At 39.3% G+C, this 11,816-nt stretch overlaps 3 protein-coding genes across 5 annotated transcripts in view; 1 reads left to right on the plus strand and 2 right to left on the minus strand.

Moving 5' to 3' along the window:
- zgc:113054 (uncharacterized protein LOC541322 homolog) overlaps window positions 1-2,163 on the minus strand; it is a 10,141-nt gene extending 7,978 nt beyond the window's left edge. The window contains exons 1-5 of one of the 2 annotated variants that reach the window (XM_034870394.1): window positions 2,041-2,157; window positions 1,662-1,845; window positions 827-1,016; window positions 641-732; window positions 73-305 (exon numbers count right to left, since the gene is read on the minus strand). In XM_034870394.1, the coding sequence (XP_034726285.1) occupies window positions 73-305; window positions 641-732; window positions 827-1,016; window positions 1,662-1,677 (531 nt within the window). In that variant the 5' untranslated portion in view covers window positions 1,678-1,845; window positions 2,041-2,157. Of the gene's footprint in view, window positions 1-72; window positions 306-640; window positions 733-826; window positions 1,017-1,661 lie in introns of both variants that reach the window. The other variant, XM_034870393.1, reaches the window with a different exon arrangement.
- Window positions 2,164-2,789: 626 nt separating this feature from the next.
- On the plus strand, window positions 2,790-8,705 carry eevs (2-epi-5-epi-valiolone synthase). Its single transcript, XM_034870648.1, has 6 exons — window positions 2,790-2,986; window positions 3,651-3,819; window positions 4,814-5,447; window positions 5,889-6,128; window positions 7,345-7,597; window positions 8,147-8,705. Exons 2-6 carry the CDS (start codon window positions 3,677-3,679, stop codon window positions 8,242-8,244), a joined length of 1,368 nt encoding a protein of 455 aa, XP_034726539.1. The 5' UTR covers window positions 2,790-2,986; window positions 3,651-3,676; the 3' UTR covers window positions 8,245-8,705.
- A 1,192-nt stretch (window positions 8,706-9,897) lies between these two features.
- The window catches only part of mitfa (melanocyte inducing transcription factor a), a 19,437-nt gene continuing 17,518 nt past the window's right edge, over window positions 9,898-11,816 (minus strand). For both annotated transcript variants that reach the window (XM_034870369.1, XM_034870368.1), the window contains one exon: window positions 9,898-11,580. In XM_034870369.1, the coding sequence (XP_034726260.1) occupies window positions 11,179-11,580 (402 nt within the window). In that variant the 3' untranslated portion in view covers window positions 9,898-11,178. The remainder of the gene's footprint in view (window positions 11,581-11,816) is intronic.

Below are 11,816 nucleotides of genomic sequence, written 5' to 3' on the forward strand. Positions count from 1 at the left end.
TCCTAATTCATTTTTGCTAACAGTCCATACAGATGACAGTCCCTCAATAATGAATAAGGTGTCTTTTCTCACCTTTAGAGTGTCCATGGCGGACCCAGTCTTGACAGTAATCTTCTTGCCATGTGGAGACTTGTCAAAAATGGGCTGAGCAAAGTCTTTGAGGTATGGCTCTAACTCACATGCAACTAAGCAGCCGTCCTCAGGAAGACCTTCAGCCATGGAAAGTGCTCCGTAGCCGGTGAACATTCCAATCTCTAGAACCCTCTTAGCTTGACTTATGTGGATCAGCATCTTCAGGGTCTGGCCTGCCGAAAAACAACAACACCCAAGAGCAAGATGTGTCAATACGGTAAACCAGTGAATAAAATGGCAATGAGCAGTAGTGGAGAGCGGGGACAGTTGAAACACTTTTTAGTTACATGTAATTTACAGCTAATGAAAGCATTTAATTTGTCACTCGCAACCTTCACCTGTCATGTGTCAAATACTGGTGCATTTTCAGCTTTGAACAAACTGTTCAGGAATGTTTTTACCAAAGAAAGTCTGTCTCTCATCATTACACTAAGAAAACTGGAATGTTTCATGAGTCCTGCGTTTCAATCGTCCCGGCACTCCCCTACACATGTAAATGTCCTTTCACCTTCAACGTGTCCGGTGATGCACTCTTTGGGAAGCTGGAACATCGTTTTACCCTCCTTGTGCACTTGTTTCCAGTCATGGCAAATTGTTTTTCTACAATTAAGTATAAATGAAAGTATTAACAAATTTACCTCGCACAGTAGTATTTTGAGCTATAGATGATTATGTATATGAAACCAAGACATACTTATATAGCTCTGCCAGAGGTTCACTTTCCTGTGTGGTCATTAGCTCCAGGTAGTCATCCAGGCCACTGGCTATGTCCAGAGCCTTCTGCAACTGACATGTCAGCTCCTCTGGCACATTGGCACTCGTTCCAGCTATCTCCTTGGCTTTTTTAAGGAGAGCCACAAGGACTTCCACTGGGGTGTCGGGAACTGAGGGAAATCACATAATGTCATTTTAGTTTAGTGATCAACTTTGCAGCTACAGACTATATGACATAGGGCTGCAACAATAAATGATGTTCATTATCCAGTTATCTGCCTGTTATTTTTTCAATTGTTTGATAAATTGTGATCTCCACACAAAGAAAATCAGCAAAACCATGTAGGCTAATTAATAGCTGGAAAAATAACATAATCTACAATATTAATTTGTTATAAACATTTTCCAAATAATTTGATTAATTAACTAATAGATTGACTGAGTAATATTCTCAGCCCTGATATGATTCCACATTTGTTATCTGAATAGAGCTCATAAGCTCGCTTATACGTAATCTCACACACACACATAGACACACAAACACACACACACACAATGCATTATGTACTTTTTATATTATTGTAACCTATACACTTTTCAGCGTAACAACTTTTCTTATGGCCACGAGCTAAACAGGCTTATGTTGTGTAGGCTGCAGTGGCAGTAGGCCTACATTCGGTCTGATAAAGGACCTGCAGATACATAGGAAACCGCACTCCAGAGTTTGGCTCCTAAAGGAACGAAACGTGTAAGTCCTAGTGATATTTACCGTACTTTGATCCTGACACAATGCCAAAAATAAGTATTTTTCTTACCTTTTTCGGCTGACATGGTGCGCGGTTTGTTTGTGGGCGTCAAGATTTCAGAAGCCACAGTGGAAGTCTTTGAGTAGACGTGGTAATGCGCTTCTGTTACAACACAACTACGGTATGCAAATTGTTGAGTGAGGGGAGTGACAGTCTGCACACCAGGCAAAAAACGACCATTTTCCAACAGCACCTGGGACAAAGATGTTAGAAACAGACATTCAGGGAAAACGGCTGAAAAACGTCTCACGCGGAACAAACGAACGCTAGCAAACATTCTAGCCAATGCCCATTGTTACTTAAGATACTGCTACACGTGGTGTCTACTGTGTAAAAAAAGGCTCCTTAAACTAAATGTGAGGAAATATAAGTGAAAAAAATGTTGTACTTAGGCCAACTTGAATCCCACTTATGAAATACGCTTATTTGCTGAACATAGACGGCTAACAGTTGTCTCTCATGAGCGACTAACTTTTCAAATTGTAGCATGGAGTAGAGGACTGCGTTGGGATTGGGATACAGATATCGCGTGAGCACTGAGGCTGGGAGCGGGCGGTACAAACATGGACAGCGGGTCCAGGGATTAAGGAGCGCAGTTTCTGTTCATGGCTGTGACCGACAGTTAGGTCCGCCTAGCTTGGTTTCATAATCAGCAGTGCACACGGTGCGTCCAGTTGAACACCAGCCAAACGCCTATTTAACATTCCTCCCTTTCTTTCCCGGGGCACTGTGCCTCACCCCTTTAGTTTCTCCTTTGGGAACCTGAGGTATCACTCAACAGATACCTTCACATGAAATCGGATAGAGTGAACAGACTGGGACACGTAAATAAAACAATGAGCGACACGAATAGCCAATAACACGTTCTAAGTGAAATAAATAAATGAAAACAACACGTTGCCATGTAAAAAAAGACTATAACCATGATCACATACATCTTCATTTGATGATTTACTTATCGTTAAACTACGTAGCCTACTACCATGCAGTGGCGCACACAAAGTGTCAGGCACTCATTGGCTGGTAGCCTAGGTACAAAAATTATTAACAGGGGGTTACGTGTCAGTTTATGAAACATAAACATTGCTCCTCCCACAGTGCAGGGACATCCTCTAAATGCTACAGGCTTTTTAAAGACAATTTTGATGGGATTCTTCTTATGACTTATGACTATCCACTCCTGTCACAACAAGAATGGGAAAGGTTCATCCGGAGGATGTTACAAAAGAACTGAAAACTGAGTTTAGTTTAGTAAAGGTCAAAGGTACCTGGAAGCGCAAACAGGGAAAGAAGGTGAACAGAGAAACATCTGACTGTGTCTCTGCTGCAAAACTGTGAGTAAGCATAGCCTATAACATATGTGTTCTTTATCACAAGTATGATGCATATGTTTAGATGTGTTACATAATCAGCAGTGCACACGGTGCGTAACACCAGCCAAACGCTTAATTAACATTCCTCCCTTTCTTTCATTTCTTTCCCGGGGCACTGTGCCTCGCCCCTTTAGTTTCTCCATCGGCAACCTGAGGTATCACTCAACAGAGACTTTCACATGAAATCGGTTGGAGTGAATAGACTGGGACACGTACATAAAACAACCTGAGCAAAACGATTACCAGCCAATAACACGTCCTAAGGGAAATAAATAAATGAATACAACACTTAGTCCTTTATATTTACTTTCTCCAAATTCAAGTAAAAGACTTTTCCCTCTATGTAAATGTTATATGCAAAAAGGACCATGAGCACAAGTATCTTCATTTGATGATTTACATGTCATAAAACTAAGTACTACCATGCATTGGTGCACAAAAATTGATAATTGTCAGGGCACGTATAGGCTCGTGATGCTAGTTATACAAAAGTTATTAACAGGGCGTTACGTGTCAGTTTTATGAAACATATACATTGCTCCTCCCACAGTTCAGGGACCTCCTCTGAATGCTATAGCCTTTTTAAAGACAGCTTTGATGGGATTCTTTTTATGACTTTCACTAGATCTATCCACTCCTGTCACAACAAGAATGGGAAAGGTTCATCTGGAGGATGTTGATGCAAAAGAACTGAAAACTGAGTTTAGTTTAGTAAAGGTCAAAGGTACCTGGAAGCGCAAACAGGGAAAGAAGGTGAACAAAGAAACAGCTGACTGTGTCTCTGCTGCAAAAATGTGAGTAGGCAAGGCCTATAACATATGTGTTCTTTATCACAAGTATGATACATATGTTTAGATTTGTTTATAGAAAGTGTAACCATACTTCTATCTCTGACTCGCTTCTTAGTAGATGTTATTTAGAATATTATTATTTTTTTAAGTTAAGTTTTGACAATTATCCAGTTCCATAATTGGCTTGAAGGTAACTGTCAGTGTGTTTACATGCGGTTTAAAAAAACAATTATATTCGAGTTAGGGCAATGCCCCTATTTCTCAAACGCCATGTAAAAATTTGACTTCTAAATAAAGTTAACAGAGGTGGAGAACTGCTTCAGTAACCGGGATATGCCTCCTTGCATGGCTACACCCTAACCGGGGGGCCGGAAAGACCCGCCCTTCATTAGCATTCACACAGTTTGAGTTTCAACTGCTGCACCTCTACCGTTCCCACTGGATATGCCATTAGATCTTTTATCTTTTTCTCATAGTGTTCTTTGGCCAAACATTATTTCTAAATATCTGTACCAACCCTGCCCGGCCTGTCCGGTACTGCCGGGTCCCGTCGGGCTCGGTTCGGGTATCTGCACTCTATTGGCGTGGTCTTAGCAGGAAAAACGATTGATTGGTTTAAAGGTCTTAGCATGCTTCATCTCCCCCTCCAGAACTCTGCTGGAGTGGCTTTTGAACCATACATAATCTGTCAGCACGCTGAGAGGAGAGACAGGCTGTGAGTCGTAGCCTACTGTCTTCAGAAATTATAAACCACCCTCATCCTGTCACTGGTATCCTGTGCATTTTTTTCCCCTTAATATACGTCCTGTTAATGTTGAGCGCTATGATAATACTGTAGACTGTATTTGTTTTAGCAAGGTGTACCTAATGAAGTGGTAATAGAGTGTATGCAGAGCAATGTATTGACAGAAACAAAAAGCACTTTAAAACAATATCTATAATAATTGGAACCCATGCCATAATGATAAATATTTGTTCCATATGTTTTGTTTGACAGCTATGAGAGCATCACAGAACAGGGCGCCAGTTGGACAGTGGTCAGCCCCATCGTATTTACTTACAAGGTAACTGAGACCCAGAACTTGCTGAACCCGAGCAATGACACCCTCCTGCTGGGACACATCACTGATCCGCAGCAGCTGGAGGACATTAAACATTCCAACAAGCCAATCAAACGCTTTGTGGTCATTGATCAAGAAGTCTACAAAATCTACGGCCCCAAGCTAACAGAATATTTAGAGGCAAACAATGTCCTATACAAGATTTTGGCTCTACCCACTACTGAGGAGAACAAATCCATGAAAATGGCCTTGAAGATCCTAGAGGAGGTCAACAACTTCTCCATTGACCGCCGCACAGATCCCATTATTGCCATCGGTGGAGGAGTGTGCCTCGACGTAGTTGGCCTGGCTGCCTCACTCTACAGAAGACGCACCCCATACATCAGGGTCCCAACCACACTGCTGTCCTACATCGATGCTAGCGTGGGAGCAAAGACGGGGGTTAATTTTGCAAACTGCAAGAACAAGCTGGGCGCCTACATTCCACCCGCCGCTGCCTTCCTTGACCTTTCCTTTATACAAACTGTTCCACGACGACACATCTCCAATGGGCTGGCTGAGATGTTAAAGGTATTTTAAAGTCCCTGAAAGTAGAATAGTTCTGTGTTTACATGACCATCGACTAGTAGCATGACCATCAGGTAAATAACATGCATGCTTCATAGAAATATACATGTACACGTTGCATATAGGGACCCAATTATAATCACAGTATCAAATGCATAGCAGTAAGTCTCGGACTGTATGGGCGGATCCAAGTGCACCTGTTACTTTGGTACTTGAATGTCCAGCAGCTAAAAGTAGAAAAAGGCTATGAGAGCTATGAGAACAATTTCACACATGCCATTTACAGTACTGCAAATAATCCAGGAGTCACCAAGGGAAGTTTAAAAATCCATTTACAGTAGCAGGAGGAGTAACTTAATTCACTTGTCAGTTCTATGAGATTAAGTGAAGGTTTTTTTCTTTCTATTTATTTTTCACGGTTGTACTGCTCATTTGTGTTTGCAGATGGCCTTGATGAAACACAAAGGCCTCTTTGAGCTTCTTGAGACACACGGCCGTATGCTGTTGGACACAAACTTCCAGGCTGTTAACAGTGGATATGGAAGCAACTGCTTACAGGTTGCATCACAAGCAACTCGTATAGCCATCATAACCATGCTGGAGGAGCTTTCCCCTAACCTTTGGGAGGATGACCTAAACAGACTTGTGGACTTTGGTCACATCATCAGCCCAGCGTTAGAGATGGTAATTGATCCTTCATGGCAGACATAGCCATTTAAATCATTTTGCTGATACATGCTACTGTGCATTCCATATGTACAGCACTCTTTGATTTTATGTGAGCCTGTAACTCTCTTTGGTGATTGTACAAGATGAGATACACCTTCATTGATCACTAGCAGGGAAATCTGGCTGATGCAGCAGCACAAGGACATAAACAAGTACAGATAAGTATGGAAAGTAACAGATTAGATGTAGGCTACATTACCAGAAATAAGAATAGAATAAAAATAGAATCTACCCAAGAGCATATGAAGACAAAATGACATAGAATGACATTGGTGAGATTACTAGCAGCAGAGTCAATACATTTGACAGGTGTACACCAGACTAATATATGATACGTTTAGGATTAAGTAGTGGTTTTCTCTATTAATATTATGGAATATTATGCAAGAGTCAATGTCACATATTATCATTGTATGATATGGTACATTATCATATGGTTCTGTGACAGTTTTACTTTTGTTTCCTTATTTTTTATTTATTTTATTTTTTTGTGGGGTTTTTCTGTTTATTTGATAGTGACAGTGGATAGACGGGTGGGTGACACCCAGCAAAGGCCGCAGGTCGGACTTGAACCCGGCCTGCTGCAAAGGACTCAGCCTACATGGGGCGCACTCTCTTACTGGGTGAGCTAGTGGTCACCCCTTGTTTCCTTATTTTTAAGTTTTATTATTTGGTCAGGGGTGCCAGGAAGCTCTCTCTCCTGGCTTTTAAGATTGTCTCATTCAAAGATAAGTCATGTTTTGTGTTGTTTTTTCATCTTTTTGTTAGAATTGTTGAACCTTACAATTTAAGTGAAAAAAAATCAAATATTCATCTATTTAATTACTTACCCAAACCACTCAGAAATTCCAGTCCCAAAGTGCACACAACTAAAAGTCCAACATAAAAATCCACTTTAATTTCTTCAACCACTTAGTCCATTTACATTAACTGTCCACAAAGAAAACCCCAAAAAGTTCAGTTCTGTTTCAGTCGGGGACTGCTCTTTCAAAGACAGGAAGCTCATTTTTGGTCTACATCATAAAATTGTCCATTTATTTATACATAAATTCTGCCCTACGTTCCGTTTCAAGTAAATGTTCTGTGACCCAACTAGGCGTCTTTTTGCCGAGGTATCGCATGTTCCCTTAAAGTCATGTCCTCACATTATCTTTGTCTCTTTTTATTGCAGAAAGTTCTCCCATCTCTGCTGCATGGTGAGGCAGTGAACATCGACATGTCATACATGGTTTATGTGTCAAGGGAGAGTGGACTATTGACAGAAGATGACAAGCAAAGGATCATCACCTGCATGGTGAGCATGGAGCTGCCTGTCTGGCATGAGGCATGTACCATGGAGCTCATACAGAAGTCTCTGCAGGAAAGGCTGAAGCATTCGGGAGGCCTTGTCAGAATGCCTCTGCCTATTGGCCTCGGGGAAGCCGGTAAGACATTGCTAGAGGAAGACTATCCTTACCAGAAAAACAACAGCATTGATGGTGCGCTCAAACTGCTCAAAACAAGTAATTTTCATGTCCTTGCAACATAGGTACATAAGGACTGGAAGCTTGGTGACATACTGAATACTTTTTCTGCCTATGGAGAACTATTGTGGTTTGCAAGCTAACTGGCAACACGCTAACATCAGGCAGTAGCTTGTCACAATAGCGCGCCATTCACCCTGTGTTAGCATTAGGCAAATTAGCATTAGCATGCAAACTGCCAACGTATTCCCTTCCACTATAGAGACTGGCGTTCTGTCCTTTCTTTAACTATGATGGCAATTCCTCACTTTAACTAAGTACTTTTACTTGCCTATACATGACAACAATCCTGCTGTTGTGTCTTCATTCTACAAATGATGGCACTAGATTAGCAGAATGCACTATGAACCAACTTATTTCTCCCTGAAAGAGTAGTTGTATGAGCCAGTTGTTATGTTCATTCAGTATATTTAAAGCAATATCTTTTTCCTTTCTTTTCTTTCATTTCAGAAATTTCTAATGATACATCTTGTGAGATCCTGCACAGAGCTTACACAAAATGGTGTGATGAGCTGAACGTCTCCTGTGACAGCAACTGTGACTCTTAACATGTGCATCCCACAACTGCATCTGTTCAATCTGTTTTTAAGAGAACATGTTTTGTACTCTAGTCATTGTGAAATACGAAACTGCAGTAGATATCATCTAACTCCTGTGTTTTTGCACAGCTATTTCAAGCTATTTAGCGCATATAGCTGTTTCCACATTCTTCTGAGCAGCATGTGTTCTTACAGGTTGTTCTCACAAACCATTTGTACATATCGCTACGTAAAGTAACGCACACAGGACTTTTAAACGGGAGAGCGGAGTATGATAGTATTATTATAGTTCCGGAAGATGTTCAGGGGAAAACACAAGACTTTTCACCCAGGAAACCGAGTGTTTGTGTCCAGGGAGTACTACTTAAGGGATGTGAAACAGATCATATTAGATATCTTAACAGTTTTTTATTGTTTGTTTAACATCATAGAACCAGCTAAGCAAGTAATGTGAAAAATACTCTTATTAAATCTGTGAAATACTTGTAACTATGCCCCATTAAAGATGTTCATCATCACCATTTATCAAACCGTGTGCGTGTATGTTAGTAATATAGTAGACTCACACATGTATATATTGGCATCCTTGTTACTTGCATTAACTTTCACCTAAAATGTTGAAGTCACAACCTACTGCCTGTAAGAATAATTGAATAACATTATGTAAGTAGAAGTAATCTTGCTACAGGGCAGAATATTTCCATGACCTGCTGACAAACCCACAGCTCTGACTTTATGAAGTTGTAAATGCTAAGGTCAATGTGTTACTAAACATTTTGGTTATGTCCAAATACTTGAATAGCAACATAAGCATTAATTTAGAGTACTGACAAACATAAGCCAAATAATCATCCTTTATTTATAACACTTACAGCCACTGAAGCTCAAAGGAGAAGTCCTGTTTGTGCATCTCAAGGTTTTTTTTTGGATGCCAGTGGAACTCATCTACTTTTATCATTTGTTACTTTGCATATTCATGTTTATTTACAACAATTCCAAATGTGATGTATTCTGGAGGTGGAAGAGTTTTTAGAAAAAAAAAGGTTAGAATATGTAATTACAAACATTTGCATACAAAAGATAAAAGAAGACTTTGGCCAAGTAAGCCAAGTAATGCTAGTCCAGGGAAATATAAGAAAACCATGATGGGTCATTCTCAGTGAGTCATATTGCATTAAAGTAAACATATTAATTTCCCCTCTCTGTAGAAATCATACTCTATAATATAGAGGAATTCAACAAATGGTTCATTGTTATAGAGTCTGTATCATCCAACTATTAGTTGTCCCTGTGGCAAGTGGCTGTAGCCTGTTTCAACATGCACTAAAAGATACATTCCAGACACGTTAACATTCTATCACACACAGTTGTGGAATAAGTAGTCAGATCCTTTACTTAAGTTAAAGTACTAAAACCATAGTGTTAAAATACACTGTTACACTGCATTGGAAATTTTACTTATCATAAGGGAAATGTACTTAAAAGTATTTAAAAAAAAACTCCCATTAGAAAGTGGCATGAAAAGAATGTAAAGTTCAAGTACCTTTTGTAATTTGTACTTGAGTACAGTACTTGAGTAAATGTACTTACATTCCACCACAGACACACACACACACACACGCAAACACACACAATAATTCCAAACTAAATGTTGGCCCCATGCAGTATCTCAAATGTTTTATTTATTTACAATATTGGCAAGAGATAACAAACACTAACAAAAATGTTTCATATGGTATCAACCAGTTCTGTCCAAACATCAAAAAAGAGGATTTCTCTCTGTATACATCTCCTAGCTCTGAGTTATGCAAGATAGAGATGAAATCAGTAGTTGATCGGTGCCTACAAAGCAATTACATTACTTACTAGAAAATAAACACATTTTAGTTTATTTATTTTTCAATTATATTTTACATTAATTATAAAGAAAGTATTACGATGTATCACGCCAGGGCTCATTAAAAAATGCAAAAGCCCATTATCAATATAAGGTAGTTTTACCCTATTCATTCAAATCTTGTCACGGACAACTTGTGTCTTATTTGCCTTTATCATCGTCATTAACATTTGTACATACATCATGTTAGAATGGGAATATCATGTTTTTGTGTGCCAATAAAAATAAAAAAATAAAATAAGTGTCCCTCAGAGAAAACCAGTCTGTAAACCACTGGTGTGAATCTCTAAATCTCATTAAACAAAATGACCTCTCACTGGATAAAATAAAGAATATAAATAAATAATAATAATGTGTTCAATGTATGATTTGTTATTTTCTTCAGAGTACATTAAGAGCATAGGAGTTAACAATATACGTACATTTAAATATGTTTAGAAACAATAGTTTGCAATAATATGCAATACTTGATATTATTATTATATATTTAAATACCTTTTTTTAATATTTTGTGCATGTTCTTGCATTGTAACAATCAGAAGTTAAAGAAATCTAAAGAAAGAACTTCATAAATTTTTTGATCGTTACACAAAGCTTTTCACATTTCTTTTGGCCAAAACATTTTGACATATGTATGTTATCTCTTTTGCCATGGACAGTTCAATATAGAGTATACTTACAGTTTATGGGACAAATATGAAAACCATAGTTTAAAAAAAGACAAAAATAAACTGTTAAATCATTCAATTGGCCAGTCTATGACAGCAGATTTGTCACCTTATTTGTCAACTGCCCATCTATACAGCATCAAGATATTCAAGAATGTAAAAATATTGTGTAAAATCGAGGAAATGAAACACCTCAGGCACATTAACATACAGTGTTTGAACATTACAGTTCAGCAATAAATGGGCAAAAGTAAAACGAATGGAATTAAGATAAAAAATAAAGTTCATAACAGAGTTTATTCACTTAGGCATGTGAATTCTTTAAGTCACTGTAAGGTGAGTGCCTCATTGATGTGATGCTATAGATTGAAATGTATGCTAACAGCCATGCTCCTTCTCATCCATGCTAGAGCTAGAACTGTGCCGGCTGCTCCCGTTGTTGGAGCCATCTGGGGACATTGAGGACAGCAGGGGATCACTTGTGGATATTGGCGACAGGGTGTCCCTTACAAATTCCTTCATTTTACAGGTCCTGGAGGTTCCATAGCGTTCAGGATCCCCAGCGTCTGCAGGAATATGGTCAAAGGTGATGGTGCCGTTGTTGAGGTCCAGTGTGGTCGGAGGTGACATGTCAGGAGCCAAGCTGTGCTGGTAGAGGTCTGCTGGGCAGTCGCCAAGGGCGGGTTCTTGTTTAATGGCTCGGCCAATTAAATCCGATGTGCAGACAGATGAGGATGGAACCACTGTAAGACCATGAGCACGGGCCTGGATCTCCAACTCCTAGATGATTATAAAAAAAACATGATTTAATATCCTTAATGTTATACTGGGAAAGATACTTTTTTTACTTTTTATCTGCAATTCTAGTGGCTCTGTGAGTCCTGTGAGCTGAATGCTAACGTCAACATGCTAGTACTGTACGCTCAACTGAGTCAATGTGTACAATATACACTCACCGGCCACTTTATTAGGTACACCTGTCCAACTGCTCGTTAACACTTAATTTCTAAGCAGCC

This window comes from Etheostoma cragini, chromosome 4, assembly GCF_013103735.1.
Source record: "Etheostoma cragini isolate CJK2018 chromosome 4, CSU_Ecrag_1.0, whole genome shotgun sequence".
In the NCBI taxonomy this organism is placed as follows: domain Eukaryota; kingdom Metazoa; phylum Chordata; class Actinopteri; order Perciformes; family Percidae; genus Etheostoma; species Etheostoma cragini.

Coding starts and splice junctions, on each gene's coding strand:
- eevs (XM_034870648.1), top strand. CDS start 3,677: ATGGGAAAGGTTCATCTGGAGGATGTTGATGCAAAAGAACTGAAAACT. Junction 6,129..7,344: donor TCAGCCCAGCGTTAGAGATG/GTAATTGATCCT, acceptor TTTTTATTGCAG/AAAGTTCTCCCATCTCTGCT. Junction 7,598..8,146: donor TATTGGCCTCGGGGAAGCCG/GTAAGACATTGC, acceptor CTTTCATTTCAG/AAATTTCTAATGATACATCT.